The sequence below is a fragment of the Arvicanthis niloticus genome, chromosome 27, assembly GCF_011762505.2.
Source record: "Arvicanthis niloticus isolate mArvNil1 chromosome 27, mArvNil1.pat.X, whole genome shotgun sequence".
Classification (NCBI taxonomy): Eukaryota; Metazoa; Chordata; class Mammalia; order Rodentia; family Muridae; genus Arvicanthis; species Arvicanthis niloticus.
The window spans coordinates 27,877,628-27,897,251 of NC_133435.1; the positions used below are offsets into that span (position 1 = coordinate 27,877,628).

A 19,624-nucleotide genomic window follows, 5' to 3' on the forward strand; every position below is an offset into this window, starting at 1 on the left:
ATCTATAACTCTCAAGTTTTAACTACAAATAACCCCAGTCTTCAGTGGCAATCCTTTTCAATGAACTTTAAAAATATTTCCAGAATTTTTATATGTACAAATACATTTTTATAAACAAATCATCATCACACACTATACAAACCTGAATCACGTTAATGGTCTTTCAATCCAACCAAATCACATTAAAAATTAATCTGATATGTATTGAATGCCTACAAGGTTCAAGGAATTTTACACATTGAAAAGAGAAAGTTTGTCATTTCATAAAATTTACGGTAGAATGGAGAGTGATGGAAAAGGAGGAATATATGTTATAACAATAATATAAACAAGTAATATATTTTAGGAGATCACAGACATTTTAAAAAATCTGGATAGATGGGGACTACGGGGTAGGAAATAACGAATTTTTCCATGTGAGAAATTATAACTTCGTCCAGGCAGGTATCGAGGGAAGCATTAGAGTCTGGATGCAGTTCAAAGCAGAGCCAACAAGTGTGCATGAAGGTATTCTCTGAGGAATTCTGAAGGGAACTCACGGCAGGTTGTTTCCTCAAACTTTCTGCCCTGGTCCTATATTGCCTGAAAGTCCCGTCTCCACCAACTAAATACCTGAATCCCCCTGCTCTCTCTGGGTTAGGTTCAAGCAAGAGATTTAGCCAGAAAGAGATGGGAGGGCAGGGCAGGAATGGAAGACTTTTGCTCCCATCTCCTGTTCAGCCAGGATATTGCTTGGCAATAGCTGCTTTCCTTTGCTGACAGCTATGGTGGCTCATCAGGCAGCTAGCTGTGTGCTATGGCCACAGTTCTTGCTGGTTTGATGTTGGGAGCTGACTCCTAGCAGAAAGCGGCTATCATCTTTGCAGCCATCTCGAGCCATATACCCTGATAGAGACTTGTTTTTCAACAGCCTACAACAGCTGAGCACACTCTGATAAACATCTTGTTTTTCCCACATAGCTTGTTTTTCTGTTTAGTGACCCCAGCTGCATGGTGCACGTGGTAGAGTCTTCAGCTGTGTTCTCCTGCTTGTGCTTATAAATACCCAGGATTTCCTTGCACTAGGAGGAGACAATAAGAGAGAGACAGTAAACGAGACTTGACTACACACCCTATTTTGTCTTCATTCTTTGTGTCTCTTCCCCTTCTTCCCCCACTCTCTCTCTTGCTAGACCCCGACCCTCGGACCGGAGCAGCCAAGCAGTCCGGGCTGGTTTGGCCTCTTGCTTGTGTCACCCTTTCTAATTAGCTTCCCTCAACTTGACCATACTTTTTTAACCATTATGTAAAATCCTCATGAACTTTCCTCAGGTACACTTTAGTATGCCACTGTTGTTTATATTACTAGGACTCTAACTGACACAGGATGCCAGAAAAAAATGGAGTCAAAGACAGCTCCAAGGTTACCGGTCTGAGCATCTGAAAGAATAGGGTTGCCATTTATGGAATTGGGGGAAGACTTCAGAGAGAATAAATAGTTCAAACTAAATTCATGAGGAGACAGGGTGATCCATGGAGTGCAATGAAGAGCAGAAACATTTAAAAGATGAGTTTGCTCCTGGCCTGCTGAGAGCTTGCTTGTTTTAGAAGATGGAAATGATCCTGCTCAATTCTCCCAAAGGGAAAATAGGATCAAAGCCTTCCAGTCTAGGGCTGGCGACAGATTAGCTCACCATTCAAAAGTAGAAATGAAACAAAGCCATTGCTAGCTGCTACCTGGGTTACAACTCAGGAACTGGAAAGCTTCTCTGCTCTGTAGGATGCCTGTTGGGTGCTTCAGTCGCTGTCTCATGGGACAAATCAGATTACTCTAGATCCAAGGCGCCAACCAAGCCTTAAAGGAACAGCAACAAATGTATGGGAACTGCCCAAAAGAGGCACTGTAGGGATTTATACATTTGGAAAACTTTGGTGAAGTGCCTAGAATTTATTTCTTACAATACAGATGCATACATGAATACTCCACCCAGCACAGCATAAGTCTATGAGTGGCTTAAACAGCATATCCCATATGTGCTTAGGCCTGCAACTAAAATTAATAAGGTGGTAAATCACACATTACAGCTTTAAAACCCTTGCAGGAGCCTTTCCAGGAAGCAAAGTGCTATGATTTTGTCTAATGACAGGTACTGAAGTAAGCCTGTGACGGGGCTGCATTCATTCAGCACAATGGGCTTTCTGTATCCCAAGGAGTCTCTTGGGACACAGCCACTTACCTGGAGCAGGTGGACAGACTCACTGGAGAATGCAGCCTGTAATGAAGACTTGTGTTTGTCTTTGAGCTCAGATCAGAACTGAGAAATGGCTTGTTGATCTAGGGCCAGGAAGGGACTGACAGCATTCTGAAGAAAGTTGGCAAGTGGGCAGCAGAGCCTCGGGCGTGGATTCAGTTGTTTCCCAACATTCTGGCAGAGAATGACCTTTCTTTATTAAGTAAAAGAGACTTTTCTTTTTGTCACTGGAGCTGGAGAGTTTCATGTCTAAAATAAATATAATTTATGTTCCCAGAATTCTCAGGTCTACCAAACTCTATTCTTGGCTACCTTACTCCATCCCAACCCCTTGGATCAGGACGATCCATTCACAACCCTGTTCTTTATTTTCAAGGTCAAGGAGACCCCGACCTCAGAGGATGCTCAGGAAAGGCCAATGTCTATGAAACAAATAATGGTGCTAATGTCCGGAGAGCGCGAGGCTCCAATGACTGGTAAAATGTAGTAATTCTAGGACTCTCCCATAGGGCTTTGCTACTCTTGGGGTCCCCTAGATTTTTATAATGGTATTTTCTGAAGCTATAGATTCCCCTCTCTGACTCAGAAATATCTTCATCTACACATAAATCCACAGAGATTTTGATTGACTATATTCTACTTCATGCTGTTAAATCAGCTCAGCAGTTTAACTCAATATATCAACTGTTTTATTCCAAAACATTTTCTATATCTAAACACTTTGTATGTTTAAAGTCTTATAATAAGACCATTAATTTGCTAAAACAAAACAGAACAGAAAAAAAATTCTTGCCTAAGGGTAGCCAGAGTTAATTTATACTATTTGAAAATGTGTGTGTGTGTGTGTAAAACCATTAATAGATATATATGTGTGTAGTTAAAATTCTGAAATTTTGGTTAAGAATGTGTTTTTGTTTTAATCCCAGGTGTAGAGATATAGAGCTGCTTCAGGTTGTCCACAGCAGCTGACTATGGTTTGTCTTGTGCTATGGTGGGGGCTTGATTCTGCACATAGTTTCTGCTATTGTGTTTGGAGCCGTGGGGAGTTTTCAGAGGGTCTATAAATGCTAGAGCCCCAAGAGGCAAGGTGAGTTGTTGGCTGGTTGCGGTTGGTTGTTGTTGGCCGTAGTTTGTTAAGTAGTCATGCACAACCAAGAAATTAGATAACCCTGACATTGAAGATCAAATTTGCCCCCAAAGAACTCAATACCCTAACCGGCAGGAGGTAGTCTGCTAATGATAGCTTTGCCCTGTTTCCTTGCTATCCTGCTTTCTCTCCTATCTAGTGTTAGGGCGTGAAAAGCGTGGAGAAGGGTGGAAGAAAGAACTCACAAAGTAGCAAAAGACAGGTACATATTTGTAATTCCAGGAGGCCACTATTTTGGACTGGGTTTGTATACTGGACCCTGATAGAGAAGACCAATTCCAAAGGTAGCCTCTTATTTAGGAACTTTACACAAACATCATGTGTCTGCATCTGAAGGCATCCCCTCTGTTGTATTACGAAAGCAATTCTGTAGCAACCAATCTGATTCTTGTTCTTTTTTTTTTTTTCTTTAAGACTTTTTTCTTTCTCAAAAGCCACCTTCCTCTGCTCCTCTCATTGGATAACCTTTCTATTTTTGATGAGATGAGAATTACTAATTAAAAGCCAATTAGACAGTCAAAATTGATTTTTAAATTTTTCATTATATATGTATCATACAATTATCAGAAGCATTAAAAAGACATAGAATTGTTATAAAATGTAATTTTTAAAAATTAACCTCATTATCCTTTTAACTTGCACTCAGTATTCATGTTTCTTCCTTATTTGATGAGGTGGGAAAATGGTACCTAGGGGATGTTTTATCTGGCAAACAATGAAACATGAATACGAATACAGCTTGAGAGGGCTGGAGAGCTGGCTTAGGGGTTAGCAGTGCTAACTAACTGTTCTTGCAGAGGTCTCAAGCTCAGTTCCCAGCACCAAGTCTGGAGGCTTACAACTTCCAGTCACTGCAGTTCCAGGAGCAATCCGATGCCTCTGACTTTGGATGGTATCTTCACTCACATGTACACACCTACATTCACACATAGACAAATACACATAGTTTAAAATAAAAACAAATCTTTTTAAAAGGAGAAAACTACAGCTTGATATCATATTCCATATAAGCTTTGGATACACAATCTGGATTTATTTTGTTGGTGTGTGTGTGTGTGTGTGTATGTGTGTATCTTAAGACAGTTTGTATTAATTTTTAAAATTTTAATATGTGTATAGTTGTTTTGCCTGGATGTATACATGTGCACCACATACATCCCTACTGCCTAAGGAGATCTGAAGAAGGCATTAGATTCCCTAGACCTGGGGTTACAGACAATTGTGAGCCATCATATAGGTACTGAGACCCAAACCCTGGCCCTCTACAAGCACCATAAATGCTCTTAGCCACTGAGCCATGGCTCTAGCCACTTAATAATGTAGATTTTAAAAATACATTTTTTTTCAATTTCATACATGTGTACAATGTATCTTGATAATTTCCAACCTAAATTCCCTCTCCCACCCACGGATATCCCTAATACTTCCCTGATCCACTTTCTGTATTTTTTTGTTCATAATCATTGAAATTCCTAGAAAATATATTCCTCAAACATCAAAATATCACCACAATCTTATTAGTTCATTATTAAGAACATATTAAATTGTGGTATTCAGATTGCTGAGGGCCGTGGCCCAGAATGGACACTCCAAAACTTTACCTCAAGGTCTTTCCCAGTAGGTCAGGAATAGAGCCAGAATATGTATTTTGGTAATATTGTCATGCTGTTTTTTATTTCCTGTGAAATGGAAGAATCATATATGTGAGAGGTATCCATTATGTGTCTTTTCTCATGAGTTGATTTCATGATTTTGTTAATGTTCTTGGTAATGTTAAACTTTTAAGTCTCTTAAATTTTTTAAGCTTTAAGACCTGAAAAACCCACTCCTGCTGTACATAAGTTTATAGTCTATGTTTTTGTATTGCTAAATGATACTCATATATCTTATAATAAAACAAACAAACAAAATCATAGTGAGAAACAAAATTGGAAAAGGAGACATGGAAAAGCCTTGTCTAATAAGGAGGAATCCTGGGGTCTAGATGCCTGTCATTACCAGGAGCAGGAACATCTGCAGTGAGCAGTTCTCAAACATGAGTAGATGAAGGGAGATGGTGTCGGGCATCTGGCCATGCGAGCAGCCAACTTGTAATGCCTTGAAGATCACCAGCAGAGGCATTTGGTCTAGTAGTAACTGACATCTAACTCATATTTCATGTCTGACTCCTCTCATCCCAAACTTGTCCTTGGGTTAAAAATACAAAGAAGAGCTAGTCATGGTGCCTGGTACCTGTAAAATACTAGCATGTAGGAAGCTGTGGGAGGAAGATCACAAGTTCAAGGCCAGCCTGGGCTATACAGAAAGCACTGAGCCAGACTAGACCACATAGTGAAAACTTTTCTCAAAAACAATAAGTAATAAGAGGAAAGGAAATGAGGGAAAGGAGGAAGGAAGAAGAGAGAAGAGAAAAAGATTATGGTCGCACATATTAACACTTTCCTACCCACAATCATGGTGTTCATGCTTACTGAAGGAAAAGAAAACATCTGACTCAGGATGTCTTAGTCAGGGTTTACTGCTGTGAACAGACACCATGACCAAGGCAACTCTTATAAAAGACATTTAACTTGGGACTGATTTACAGGTTCAGAGGTTCAGTCCATTATCATCAAGGCTGGAGCATGGCAGCATCTAGGCAGGCATGGTGCAGGCAGAACTGAGAGTTCTACATCTTCATCTGAAGGCTGCTAGGAGAAGACTGGCTTCCAGACAGCTAGGAGGAGGCTCTTAAAGCCCACACCCACAGTTGACACACTTCCTTCACCAAGGCCACATCTATTCCAACAAGGTCACACTTCCTAATGCCATTCCCTGGAGCAAGGATATTCAAGCCACCATACAGGGTGAGTCTGTCACATGTTCTCTTGGTAGAATTTGAACCAAAAGGCAGAGAGCTCAAGGCTGAGATATGGGTGCACTGAGACAAACATTGCCACAGTGAATCAAAGTCACATGGGTGAGTAGATCCCCAAAGCTAGAGAGGTCAAAAAAGACCAAATAAAGGACAAGAGCAAATGGACAAACCCATAAAGGCAGAAATGAGGGCCATCTAACCCTCTGAAAGGGAAGCTGCCGTGTGAGCACATCCTATGAGATAGCATTCTGTACTTGTACATCAGCATCCCTGACATGCCCACCTAGACCCAAGTCTAGCTATACTGCATGGTCAATAGAATGTGCAGACAAGTGTGCAGTATGCCACTTCTCAATCAAGTGCTTCTTCATTCACTCCTTTCTCTAATGAGCTGGAGTGAGAATGAGCTGGAAGAGCTTTGTTGGGGCATAACCATGAAGCCAGCTCCCTCGGGATGGCAAAGCAACAAGGTGGAGGAGGAGCTCCATTCTTCGTTATTGAGCCATCATCTGGAGGTCTTTGCATTGTGAGTCTTTCTTTGTTCACAAGTTACTAAGTCTACCATCCAATTAACCAGGCCGGCATAGAGAAGCTTCTTTCTACATATATTCAAATTTATGAGAAGAGCACAGAACAGAGACCTGATAGATGATAGATAGATAGATAGATAGATAGATAGATAGATAGGCAGACCACTGTACAGTGGACCTAGATCAGGGGTAATAAAAAATGTCTCAAAGAGAGAGAATCCACTAGCTTATAATATGATCTTCAAGAAGGGAATGTGCCTAAGAATATTTGAGGAAGTAGAAACTTGATGTGGAAAGAGGAATATTTGTAAATTTAATGAAAGAATAGATACACAAAATAATTGACAAGAAGCAGTCTCTTAGCGGTGACTGTATCTTCACGTGTGTGCGTGCATGCGTGTGTAAGAAAGGATTTCAGAAGCAAACTCTATTAAAACTTAAAAGCTGAAAGTCTAGTTTGTGGGGATTGGGAAATCTGAGAGCCAGGTGCCAGTACTATGGGCCCACAGCCAGTGCCTTTTGGCAGGGTTCTCCAGGGGCTGAGAGGTATCAGCTTTTCCATGGTATCCTTCAAGGTACTAATTTCATTCATGATGCATCCACTCTCTTGACAAAATTACCCCTTAAAGACCACACTTCCAAATACCATCACTCTGGGGATCCGGCTTTAGACTAAGAATCCGGGAGAGACACAGCTAGTCAATGTAACGCTACCAGAAAACTAGTAGGCGTGCATGACTGTGCTTTGGTCAGCAGTATTTCATATGAGACCACTGGGCAATGGTCAGTTGGCCTACATTTTGGGTGCATTTGCTTCCTTTACTGACCTGGTCAAATTCTGGAAAACATTAAGCACAAACCCAATTCAACATTTAAGTTAAAAATTCAACATTGGAAAAGATTTAAGTTAAAAAGAGTTAAGTGTTCTGTGACTTTGTCTTCAGTCACTGTTGTATTGCTGTGAAGAGATACCGTGACCAAGGCAATTCCTGCAAGGGAAAACTTTTAACTAGTGGCTGACAGTTTCAGAGGGTTAGTCCATCATCATCATGAGGAGGAGCTTGGTGGCATGCAGGTAGGCAGACATACTGCTGGACAAGTAGCTGAGAGCCTCATCCTGGTCCACAAGCAGCAAGCAGGGGTGGGGTGGCAGCAAGCAGGGGTGGGGTGGGGAAGGGAGCACACTTATGAAACTTCACAGCTCATCCCTAGTAACACACTGCCTCCAACATGGCCACACTCCCTAACCCTTCACTGACAGCTCATCGATTGAGGACTAAGCCTACAAATGAACCTATGAGAGATGATCTCATTTAAATCACCACAGACTTCATGGGTAACTTCAAGACAAAGATTTCTAACTTTGCTACACAAAATATTTTCAGTAGTTCATAATTTTCCCTTAAAAATTCAATCGCTGGGAGATGACTCAGTGGTTAAGAGCATTAGTTTTTCTTTCAGAGGACCCGGGTTCAATTCCCAGCACCTACATGTCAGCTCAAAACTGTAACTCATATAGACATACATGGAATCAAGACACCAATGCACATGAAATAAAAATTAATATTATAAAAATCTAATCACTGTGTATTTCCCTATAAGCACATCAGTGTTTATCTCCTCTTCGTGGCCTGGCATTTCATTCATCCCATGATCTTTCTCATGGCTGATGTTCAATAAATATTTGAATATTTGTTCATCGAATCACATAGGGTTAAACAGCACCAGCGTTTACTGGGATCTCTGACTTGAGAAACTGACAAATGCTGGAAGGAACCTGAAGCCCACTGTCCCTTAATGAAGAAGTGGCTTCGGAGCTCTGGGTCTTGAAACTGAATGGTATTTAAATTTCATTTTTAATCTAATCTTGGAAGATGCAGACATGGAGACTGCACTGAAAAAAAAAAGTGCGCGATTTCATGAACTTGTTGGCACATACAACATAGGATGATGTTGTTCTGGTGAGGGTACTTCATTCTGGGAAATAATTCTCTCTGCAGTTTCTCTGCAGGCCGGACTCCAGAAGTAAACTTAGCCAGAAAAAGCAAATAGCAGGTCGTAAAAGTCCCCTGAGCTCTGAAGAGCCAGAAGTTGCAGTTGCAGAGGGTTTCTGTGGAACTTTTTTCCTGACAGAAACGGCCCAGTGCACACACGTGGCTATATGCATAACACCTGAAAGACCAAGCCACTTAGGATTCCAACATGGGTTTGGAGAGGCACCCCAACTAAGGGGCAATTAGCAACTGATGGCCACTGGGGAAGGAGTGTCCCAGGTAGTTTTCCTCAGGTAGGTTGCCCCGTTTCCTGTGGGTGATTGACCCTACATGCATGCACAGAACCCCAGCACCAATTCCACTCAGGGACTAAAGAAAAAGGTATATGAAGTTGGGAGAAAGATTTGGTGGTTGGGATCTGAGAGGATTGGAGGGGAGGGACTAGATGTAGATGTGATTAAAATATGTATGAAATTCTCGAATTATATGAATATATATAATAAAAACATGGATGGGTGGTGGGATGGATGGATGGATAGACAGACAGACAGACAGATAATATATCCTTAAAAAAGAAAACAATACTACATCACTGGGGCTGGAGAAATGGCTCAGTGGTTAAAAGTGCTTCTTACTCTTCTAAAGGACCCACGTTTGGTTCCTGGCACCCATCATATCAGGTGGCTCAGAATTGTATCTAATTCTAGCTCCAGGGATCCAATGAACACTTGTGACATCTTTGAAAACTCACACATATGGCATGTTCATGAATGTGCACACACACATACAAAATAATCATAAATAAATAAAAATACAATAATTATAAAACATAAAAATACAATTTAAAATAACTTTAAAAAATAACACTAGCATAGGGTTTTTTTTTTTTTTAATACAGCTAAGATCCATTTTCTGTAACCTTAATTAAAACCTTCTACTTTGAGGAATATGGCATATAGAAATGTGGGAGTAGCTGTCAAACACAGTCTGTTCTAAATCCATTCAGTGGTACTCTGGGAGGAAAAAAATGACGTGCATCCAAATCAGTCTTTTAATATTCATTATTATATGTATGCTGTAACTTCCTGAGTTATAGAGGCCAAGTTTCAGTGGACCAATAAAAATCGATCAGGGGCCATCTCCAAGAGATGTGGTAGAGAACCTCTGATATTTGGGGAGGAGGTGAGTTTTTCTCACATAAAGATTGATTCCTCTCACCACATCTCTGGTGTTATTTTTTTTTCTCTCAAGTATTCAGAAAGCAATTTAGATTCTGGAAGAGATGTTATACTTTAGAATAATAAATTTTGGATATTGTGTGTGTGTGTGTGTGTGTGTAATTTTTCCTTCTAAATGCAAGTGGCTATTAACATAATAAACTTGTTTTCAATGCTGAGGGTTGGGTGTTGGCCTCGCCTCCCATGTGCCAGGCAAGTGCTCTGCTTTGACCTATACTCCCAGTTGGACTCTTATATTTACTTTGAATAAGGTTTCACCTAGTTGTCAGGTAGACCTTGAACTTCTGATGATCCTACCTCAGTTTTCTGTGTGTATGAAGGCCAGAAGAAGGCATCAGATCTCCTGGAACTGGAGTTGCATCTGCTTGCGCTGAGAACAAAAATCCAATTCTCTGCAAGAGTGGCCAAGTGCTCTTAACCGCCGAGCCCTCTCTCCAGCCCACTGGACAGCACTGTCATACACACTCATCTGGTTGATCCTCTATCTCTTCCCCAGCACTGTGACTTTCACATGCTCCTCTGAAGCTGTCTTTCCATTCCATATGCATTAAGAATTCTTTATGTAGCCAAGTGGTGGTGGCTTGTGCCTTTATTCCCAGCACTTGGCAGGCAGAGGTAGGCAGATCTCTGAGTTCGAGGCCAGTCTTGGTCTACAGAATGAGTTCTAGGACAGCCAGAGCTACACAGAGAAACTGTCTCAAAAAAAAAAAAAAAACGAGAGAGAGAGAGAGAGAGAGAGAGAGAGAGAGAGAGAGAGAGAGAGATCTTTATTTTTTAAATTGATGTTTCATTCCTCTCTCCTGAGGTCATGGTAGTTGGTTTGAGAACTCTTCCATTCTGTCGCTGGAGAGATGGGTGAGAAGAGCAGGTAGATCCTAGAGACAGGTGATTATAACAGTGTCCAGCTGCTCTTGTTCTCATTCACTCTCTTCTACAAGATAGTGCCTTCATAAATTGTTGCATGAAAACTTCATCCAAAAAGCTCATTTAAGACAAAGGAGACAGGCAATTTCACTCAATCAAGATTAATAGGCTAACACTATGGAAATCAGTGTGTGGCAGTTCCTCAGGAAGATGGGAACTGATCAATCTCAAGATCCAGCTATATCACTCTTGGGCACACACCCAAAGGACACTTCATCCTATCGCAGAGGCACTTGCTCAACCAGGATCATTGCTGCTGTATTCATAATAGCCAGAAACTGGAAACCTAGATGCCTCTCAACAGATGAAAGGAGAAAGAAACTGTGGTTCATTTTCATAATAGAATATTACTCAGCTGTTAAAAAAAATGAGATCATGAAATTCATAGGGTGGAACCAAGAAAAAAAATCATTCTGGTGAGGTTACCCAGAAAGAAAAATATGGTATGTGACTACTTGAGTGTGGATATTAGCCATTAAGTCATGATTACTAAGCTATAAACCACAGAACCACAGAGGTTAGGTACAGAGTAAGGGATGAGGGTAGGGTGTGGCAGATATATCTCCTTAGTAAACAGAAATAGAACAGATGGGGGAGGGGGAGATAAGAGGTTGATGAGGGAGGGACTGTGGGGAGAGACAGCTAAAATTCAGGGCCATTTGAGGGGTAGTAGCTTCCCACATATATGAAGGCAATCTAAATGGAACTGCCAAATAATGGGGGAGAGAGGCCCCAACTAGATATCTTGTCACCAAATGAAGCTTCCAGTACTAGGCAAGGGTACATCTAATTGAGCTGTTGGCCAAAAGGGTCCCATGAGAAACCACCAACAACCCAGGTTTTTTTGGCAAGAACAAGACTATAGGTTGTACTCCACAAAATGATAATAATGTCCCATTGCTGAAGACACATCAGATCTCTCTCCTCAGAACTCAGGGAATCCCGCTGAAGAGGAGGTAGAAAGATGGTAAGAGCCAGAGGGAACTGAGGACACCAAGGAAACAAAGCCCTCGAGATCAACAGAATTGATGCACACTTGAACTCACAGAGACTGAGGCAGCATGCCCAGGGTCTGCACCAGCTGGGGTCTTAGAGCTGAAAGGAGAAGCGGACACAAGCCCCTATCACTAACCCAGAAGATATCTCTTACTGATAACCACTTACAAATGAAAATTTAGTTTTTTTCCAAGAGAATCTCAGTGAGGAAACAAACTACTTTTAAGGGTAGGTCACATGTCCGGAAATAGATGGCCAGCAGAAAATGAGCCAAAATGTCTTAGAGCAGTGGTTCTCAGTCCCCTTTGTGGTGAAGGGAGAGTAATTTTATGGTTTGGGGGTCACCACAACATGAGCAACTGTATTAAGGGGTTACAGCATTAGGAAGGTTGAGAACCACTGGCTTAGAGGCTCCTTGTCTTGTAATGTCGTGTCAAGGCTTTGTGTGTGTGTATGTTTGTGTGTGTGTATATGTATTATGGCTTCCAATTTAAGTCTTTTTATGGGATTCCTGAGTGTGCAAACAAGTTGGTCTCTGCATCTGGATCTCTTTCTTGTGCCTTCCTTGGGCTCTTTTTCTTCTGTTTTTATCCTATTTGAATATGTTAGTTGTTGTTGTATCTTCTTTTATTATTATCTCTTAGAAGTCTGTCTGTTTTCTAATGAGAGACAGGAGATGGATTGAGAAAGGATGAGTGTGGAAGAACCACTGGGAGGAGTAGAGGGAGAGGAAATTGTAATTAGAATATGAGAAAAATATATTTTCAATAAAAGAAAAAAGAATGTATTCTAATATCAAAAGATTAATAGGCTTATCTTCTTTACCTATAAAATATGAACACAGCATTTCTAATTATACTTCAGGAAAAAATTAAGGAGAGCAAACCAGTGTGTATTAATTTAATTTGTGCTTCACAAGTGTTTGATCTGTATGTGTGTCTGTGTACCATACGTGTGTGTGTGTGTGTGTGTGTGTGTGTTGCTTCTAGAATGTGTATGTTGCATAGAATCCCCTGGAATTGGAGTTACTGATGGTTGTTGGCCACAGTGTAGGTAGTGAGAATTGAATGTAGGTCCTCTGAAAAAGCACCCAGCACTCTCAATCACTAAGCCCAGAACTCATTGTGTAGCCCAGGCTGGCCTGGAACTCATTGTATAGACCAGGGTAGTCCGGAACTCACTGTGTAGACCAGGGTGGCCTCAGACTCACAGAGATTCACTTGCCTTTGCCCCTCAAGTGCTGGGACTGAAGGTATATGCCACCATGCCTAGCAAGTCCAAGAAGTTTAATTATCCCTTTTCCAAAACAAGGCAAAACACTTCAGAAACAAAAGTAAAAACTATTCACTAGAATGGAAAATAAAAAAGATTAAAGGTAAGCCAAAAATAATCATAGAGTAGTGTTTTTATTCTAAAATTTAACAAAGCCAGAAATATCCACAGGGACAAGTCCAAAATGGTGCCTGAAAGCACAAGCATGCTTGTAGTGGGTCAAGCTGGGATTTGTATTTGGAGTGGTTTGAGAATTTAAAAAAGATAGAATAATGTGCTTAGTGGCATGTCTACTACATAGTGAGCCAGTCTCAAATGCCAGGTAGAAGGACACTCTAAAAACTTATTATTTGGGAGATATTCCTAAGACATATATTCCTAACCAATACATTTGTCTTTATAAGACTTATTTTCTCAAGGGACTTTATAACTTTCTACTGTGTAACTATACTTCAAGCAAAATACAGTTATCAAGAAAGAAATACCCTGAGCCAAGTTTAACAAATGAGCAGTGGGGGCTGGAGAGACGGTTCAGGGGTTAAGAGCTCTGAATGTTCTTCCAGATGACCTGGGTTCAATTCCGAGTACCCCCATGGCAGCTCACAACTGTGTGTAAATCCAGTCCCAGGGGATCCAAACACATGCAGGATGTCCAGACAATACAGGTTGTAGAACAGAACACCCATTACATAAAATAAAAGGTCAAAAAAAATTTAAATAGTGAAGAATATCTATATTATTCTTCAGACAACTGACACTGGTTTCTAGAAGACACACTATCGCAGAAGGTCTATTTCAAGGAATGTCCCACATTCATAAACCTACAGAGGAAGAAACTCACGAGGCTTTGCGCTGAGGTAGGCACAGGCCTGGCAGGTGATTTGGGAAGGGTGCTGGGCTTGTTTTCAAGGTGATGAAGCCGTTCTAAAGTGGACTGTGATACCAGTGCTCAGCGAAGCGAACCTTATGCTTTAAACAGATGGCTTATGCATCAATAAAGCTATTACTTGAAAAATGAAAAAAATCATCTAGTATCCTCATGCACAACCTTCTTTGAGGTTATTCCTGCATTCAACAGTATTTACATTTTTTATGGCTTTTGATGAACATTTTGCCAAGTTGTTTTGACATAAGAATTAAGCCAATTAAAGTGTAACCAGGAGTATTTGAGAGCTCTCACTTAATTATAAACTTTTTTTTTTAAGCTCATGATTGCCAGGGGCCATTTAACCCACGGTATGATACACAGGACACGAGTAACACAGGGCAGCTGAGGAAACTCAGCTTTACCCTTTGCTTTACCTTTTACCTATTTTGATCACCATTCACATCCAAGAAATTTGTTTAGGAGGGCTAAGGACAAGTTGGATTGGAAAACACTGGGAGATTCTAGGTTTGGGCACAGGCGCTCATCCAAAACCCTTCCCTGGGACTAGCGCTCAGTGGTACCTTTCTTTCCAAATATAACTTCTTTTTTAAAATATAAAATTTATTTTAAATTAGTTGTATATGTGTGCACAGGGGCTATGCGCCTGTATAGTGCAGGTCCCAGTGGAGTCCAGAAGAAGGGGCCAGACCACTAGGAGCAGAAGGTGTGCATCACTGTGAGCCTCTCTAACGTGGGCCCTGTACTCCCTCTTAACTACTGAGTCATCTCTCAGCTCCCATATATAAATTCCCTCTCAATTCCCTCTCTCTCTCTCTCTCTCTCTCTCTCTCTCTCTCTCTCACACACACACACACACACACACACACACACACACAAACGTGTACATTTTGTGGTGTTACAGAGATCGAATCCAACTTAGGAAAGCAGGCTACTGCTGAGCTTCACTCTTACCCAGCCGTCCTTGCAGGAGTGGGAAGCAGAAATGATTCCATGGTGCCATAGCAGTTGTGCTATGATAAGTTATGCAGAAAGGTCTTGAGAAATACTCTTGAGACTATTATCCAGGAAAAATATGCTGGTCATATTAAAAAAAACAAAAAACATATAACAATACAGAAAAACACTTAGATGGGGTGGGAAATACAGGGGCACACATAGAACCTTCTTGAAAAGCCTCCAGCACTTCCTATTCCCCCACTGTGTCCTGTGGAATCTTCTCTGATCTCTGCTTTCTCCCCCTGAAGTCTCAGAGGCAGGTAAGCACAGAGCAGGTTGCTTCCTGTGCTTGTATTTTTCTTTTCTTTCTTTCTTTCTTTCTTTTTTTTTCCCAGTGGTTTCAAGTCTCATCTTAAATGTCACTTCTTTAGAGAAACCTTTTTTTGATAGCCCAGAGCAGGCTAAAGGTGTTTCCACAGTGGTCTGAAATTTTCCATTTTAATCCTTCTGCTACTGACAATTGTTTATGAAGCTAGGAATCAAATATTGAGAGCCTTTCATATATAGAGATACAGTATAAAACAAACCATACAAGATCCATGCCACCCATGGGCTCATATTCTAGGGAGTGGATGGCCATACAGTAAAATAGTCTTTTGGGTAATTTCGTACAGTGATTAGTAGTTCAATGGGTATTCTCTGTGCTTGAGCTGCAAACTCCTTGAAGGCAGGGGCCTTTTGTTTTCAAGCTAATTCCAGTTTTGTAAGAACCTGATCTGTATTTTTTCCCACTAGTGTAAAATGAACACTTTTTTCATTTTACTAGATAAATGACTAAGTTCCAGGATTCCTCTTCTTCCCAAAGCTATCTTCATTCTTTTCATAATTAGAACCATTGTAAGATTAGCAACATTTACCATCTGGAGTAAAAGGAACTCCAACTAAATAAAGAACATTTAGTTCACATTCGTTAAGGACCTAGTGATAAAACAGACCCGGAAATACTAGACATACTGGCTCAGGACTAGAACTCCATTGGCACACAGCCAAGCCGTCAGTAGTCTAATCCACTGTTTTTAAAAGTTGCCTTAAGCACCCAGGATATGATCCCCTTAATTTTCTTATTTCTAAAGTGCTTCAGTCTCCCATCACTCACAGGATGGTAAAAAAGACACACTCATTAATAGGAACGGGACAACATAATCCTGTGTAAGGTCAACAAAGAATGTGATCTTTACACTAAAGATCAGCATCCACGTCCAAGAAATTCGTTTACGAGAGCTAAGGACAAGTTGGGCTGGAAAACACTAGGAGACTCTAGGTTGGGCGCATACGCTCACCCAAAAACCCTTCCCTGAGGGTAGCGCTCAGTAACTCCTTTCTTTCCAGGGGCGCATGCGCAGCACACTCTCCGGCCACTGCACGCCTCCTCGGCTAACCAAGCCTCTTACGTCACCAAACGTGTAGAGAGGAGTTCTTCCGCGCGCCCGAGGAAAAGGAGTCCGCGCACCTTTCCTTCTCTTTGTGCACACAAAACGCACTTTCTCTGTCCATCCCAGCTCCAGCGCCGTCCACAGATCTTCATCGGGAGCTCGTCTTTGTTCAAACTGCCCTGTGCGTCCGTGGAACACCGGAGGTTGCGGGGAGGAGAACACTGGCGTTGTTTACAGACGTGCGCGGCCGAGATCAGTCCGCAGGGGCGGGGCTAGGCAGCCGGCGCTTTTTTTTTGCTCGCCCCTCCTTCCCCAGCCTTACCCTGCGAGCAGACGCGCCAGCGCCTCTGTCTCGCTTTTTCTTATTTTCTCCCCCTTTCCCCTTCCTTTTCTTTTCTTTTTTCCCCTTCCCCCCTTCCACCATTTCCCCTCGGAGGCGCTTCCCTCGGGCAGGGGCAGAGCCGGCCTCACCCCGCGCCTCTCCCCGGCCCCCGCCGCCCTATGGAGAGAGGGCGCCCCCTCCTCACCCGGGCACCAGCGGCGGCGGTCGGAGGAGCGGGACCGGCGGCGGCGGCCTCGGGCCCAGGGTCATCATGGAATTAGTTCGCTGAGTGACCCTTCGGCCGCAGCCGTGCGTCCCGCCCGAGCGCCCGCCGGCCCGGTTTGCCCTCTTCTCCCTCCTCAGACGGCCCGGCCCTGGTCCCGCGCGCCCCGCTGCCGCGCGCCGAGGATCATGAGGTGGTAACGGGCCCCCGGATGACCCCGCGTCACCACTGTGAGGCCTACAGCTCTGCCGGGGAGGAGGAGGAGGAGGAAGAGGAGGAGAAGGTGAGGGCGGGGGCGCGGCGCGGTCGCCGTGCGCGCCGCCGGAGTGGGAGCTCGCGGGGGCGCGCGCCGCTCCCCCCGAGGACCGGTCCCTCGGCGGTCCTTACCTGGGCACCTCGGGGACGCCCCCCTCGCCGTCTGTGGCAATGCCGGGTGGGTTTCCTTTGAGCCCGGCCTTTCTGTCCCCCAAGTAACTTGTAGCCACAGCCCGTCACCGACTGGGGTGCCAGTTCCAGGCTCCGCGAGCCAGTGCTAATAAGGAAGGGGACACACACCCCCCACACCCACAGAGGCCACTGATCCCTCGTGACCATCGAAGATAATTTACCCGGCATAGCATTGTCAATGTCAAGGCAAAAGTTATTCCCCCTATACACGCACACACGCACACACCCGCCCGGCGCGCGGTAATTGCGGGAGGGTAACGTTACCTAGGGCTTGGGCCGGTGGAGAGAGGTGAGCAAACTGAGTTGCATCGCAAAGGACAGAATAATGCCGAATTTTGCAAGAAGAGCTAAATGCTCTCTGCTGAGTTACCTGCTCCACTGCAGCTCATTGAGGCAGAAGCTGAACACTGTAAACTAGTAGAAGGTATGAGGTAAATAGATCAACGAGGTAGATGGATCAACTGAAGGTCTTAGAACAAAGTAAAATGCTTAGGTTTCACTCTGTCAGTGAAGAGCCATTTAGCGTTTGAACAGCAGCCTCGGTTACCTAGAGACTTTCAGGACAGCTAGGGCTATGTAGTAAGACCCTGCCTTAAAAAGGGGGTGGAGTCAAAGTTAAAAGCCAAGAGTATTTGTTTATTCTGGTCATGTAATTCTTTAAAATTTAAGAGTATTCCTGTGTGTTTATCCTTTAAATGGATTTAATAATTCCACCATCATAGGGTTAAACGAGGATTACTTAGGCTAATATGAACAGTAGCTAGCCAGATAGCAAAGCAGTGAGGGCTATTAGTTTATAAGCATCTGACAAGTATGAGCTGTGATTTTGGGGGGGGGGGGGTTGGGGGGTCGGCATAGTGCTAAATTTTGGAAACTGTTGGTGGTAAAGATACTCATGATTAGTTGAGAAAGCAGGTCTAGCAATGGTCATGATAGTAATTAAATGCAAAGGCAGGATCATGTCCAATTATAGATACAGAAAGGCAGGGTAGTGTGTTCCGGCACAATTCCAAAAGGTGATTGTTAATAGATCAATAGCAATTTTAGTGGGAGGAGTTCGCCCTGCAGAAGGAAGAACAGTGAATAGGATGGAGATTTAACCTACTGTTTTGGGCTCACCTATGATCCAGTATTGCTGGTGCATAAAGTCAAGGAGGGAATAGATCCGAGAACCTCAAAGGCTCACAGTGATATTCTCTATTCAGAAAAGGAAGAAAGACCCAGAAGTCAACAGTTAGTACAGGATTATTAATAGAGTTGGCATTGTGATTACCATAATAGGACAATTATGTATTAATGAAGCTAGCTGTTTATGTGGTTGTTTACCAGCATTGTGTTCCACTCTTAGGATCAGGGGGTCTTGGATGTATGTTGGTAGTACAGTTTGGTGTAAGCATTTTACAGTCTTGTCAATGCAGAAACTAAGCCGTTTGATAAGCTTGGTTGAACAATATAGAAGCATTTGAGACAATGGGAGGAAAATGTAAAGCCATTTTAAATGTTAGGAAAAACGTAATAGCTCATTATCTGAAACACTTGGACCTATCATATAAGGGATACCCAGCCTCTGTAGCCCTTTTGTTTGTTTGTTCTTGTTTGGTTTTTCGAGACAGGGTTTCTCTGTGTAGCCCTGGCTGTCCTGGAACTCACTCTGTAGACCAGGCTGGCCTCGAACTCAGAAATCCGCCTGCTTCTGCCTCCCAACTTCTGGGATTAAAGGCATGCGCCACCACCGCCCGGCCTCTGTAGCCCTTTTGTTTTTAGAGACTAAAAAGATCATTCACATTTGTGCATGTGACTAATAGTGGGTATAGATGAACAAGAAACAATAAAATTCTGTCATTAAAAAAAGCATTGTCCTGAGAGGCTGAGATAGACATTCAGGGCTGGCCTAGGCTACATAACAGGAAAGTTCTCATCACCAAAAAAGGTAAAGAGTGTAATGACACTTGTGTTTCTGTTAGCAAAATTCATTATTCATTTAGCTTAAATCTCTTTTGTATGTTAGAGGATAGACCCTGCTCTCTACCTGTCAGTAACTGCCTTAAAGGAGTGTAAAAATGTTTCTCCCACAATATTGGTAAATAATTCATAACTTAATTCTATACATACTTAACTTTTTACCCATTTTTATTGTCTTAATGTATGTGGCATATACTCCTGGAGTTCTGTATCCCTTATGAAT

The 19,624-nt window shown here is 42.5% G+C and overlaps 1 protein-coding gene and 1 long non-coding RNA gene across 4 annotated transcripts in view; one reads left to right on the forward strand and one right to left on the reverse strand.

Annotated features, from left to right (window-relative positions):
* Positions 1-15,411, reverse strand: LOC143439846 (uncharacterized). Of its 2 annotated transcripts, none has more exons than XR_013107869.1 (3): positions 15,030-15,411; positions 4,980-5,057; positions 1-4,294 (listed from the first exon to the last, which is right to left on the reverse strand). It is a non-coding gene; the product is annotated as an uncharacterized LOC143439846 (long non-coding RNA). The 2 variants fall into 2 exon arrangements; XR_013107870.1 differs by having other exon boundaries at positions 1-1,834; positions 2,217-5,057.
* Positions 15,411-19,624, forward strand: part of Ccni (cyclin I) — a 25,672-nt gene continuing 21,458 nt past the window's right edge. For both annotated transcript variants that reach the window (XM_076926477.1, XM_076926478.1), the window contains exon 1: positions 15,411-17,275. Coding sequence is in view for 1 of the 2 variants with exons in the window: in XM_076926478.1 (XP_076782593.1) it covers positions 17,204-17,275 (72 nt within the window). In the remaining variant the exon portion in view is untranslated. The remainder of the gene's footprint in view (positions 17,276-19,624) is intronic.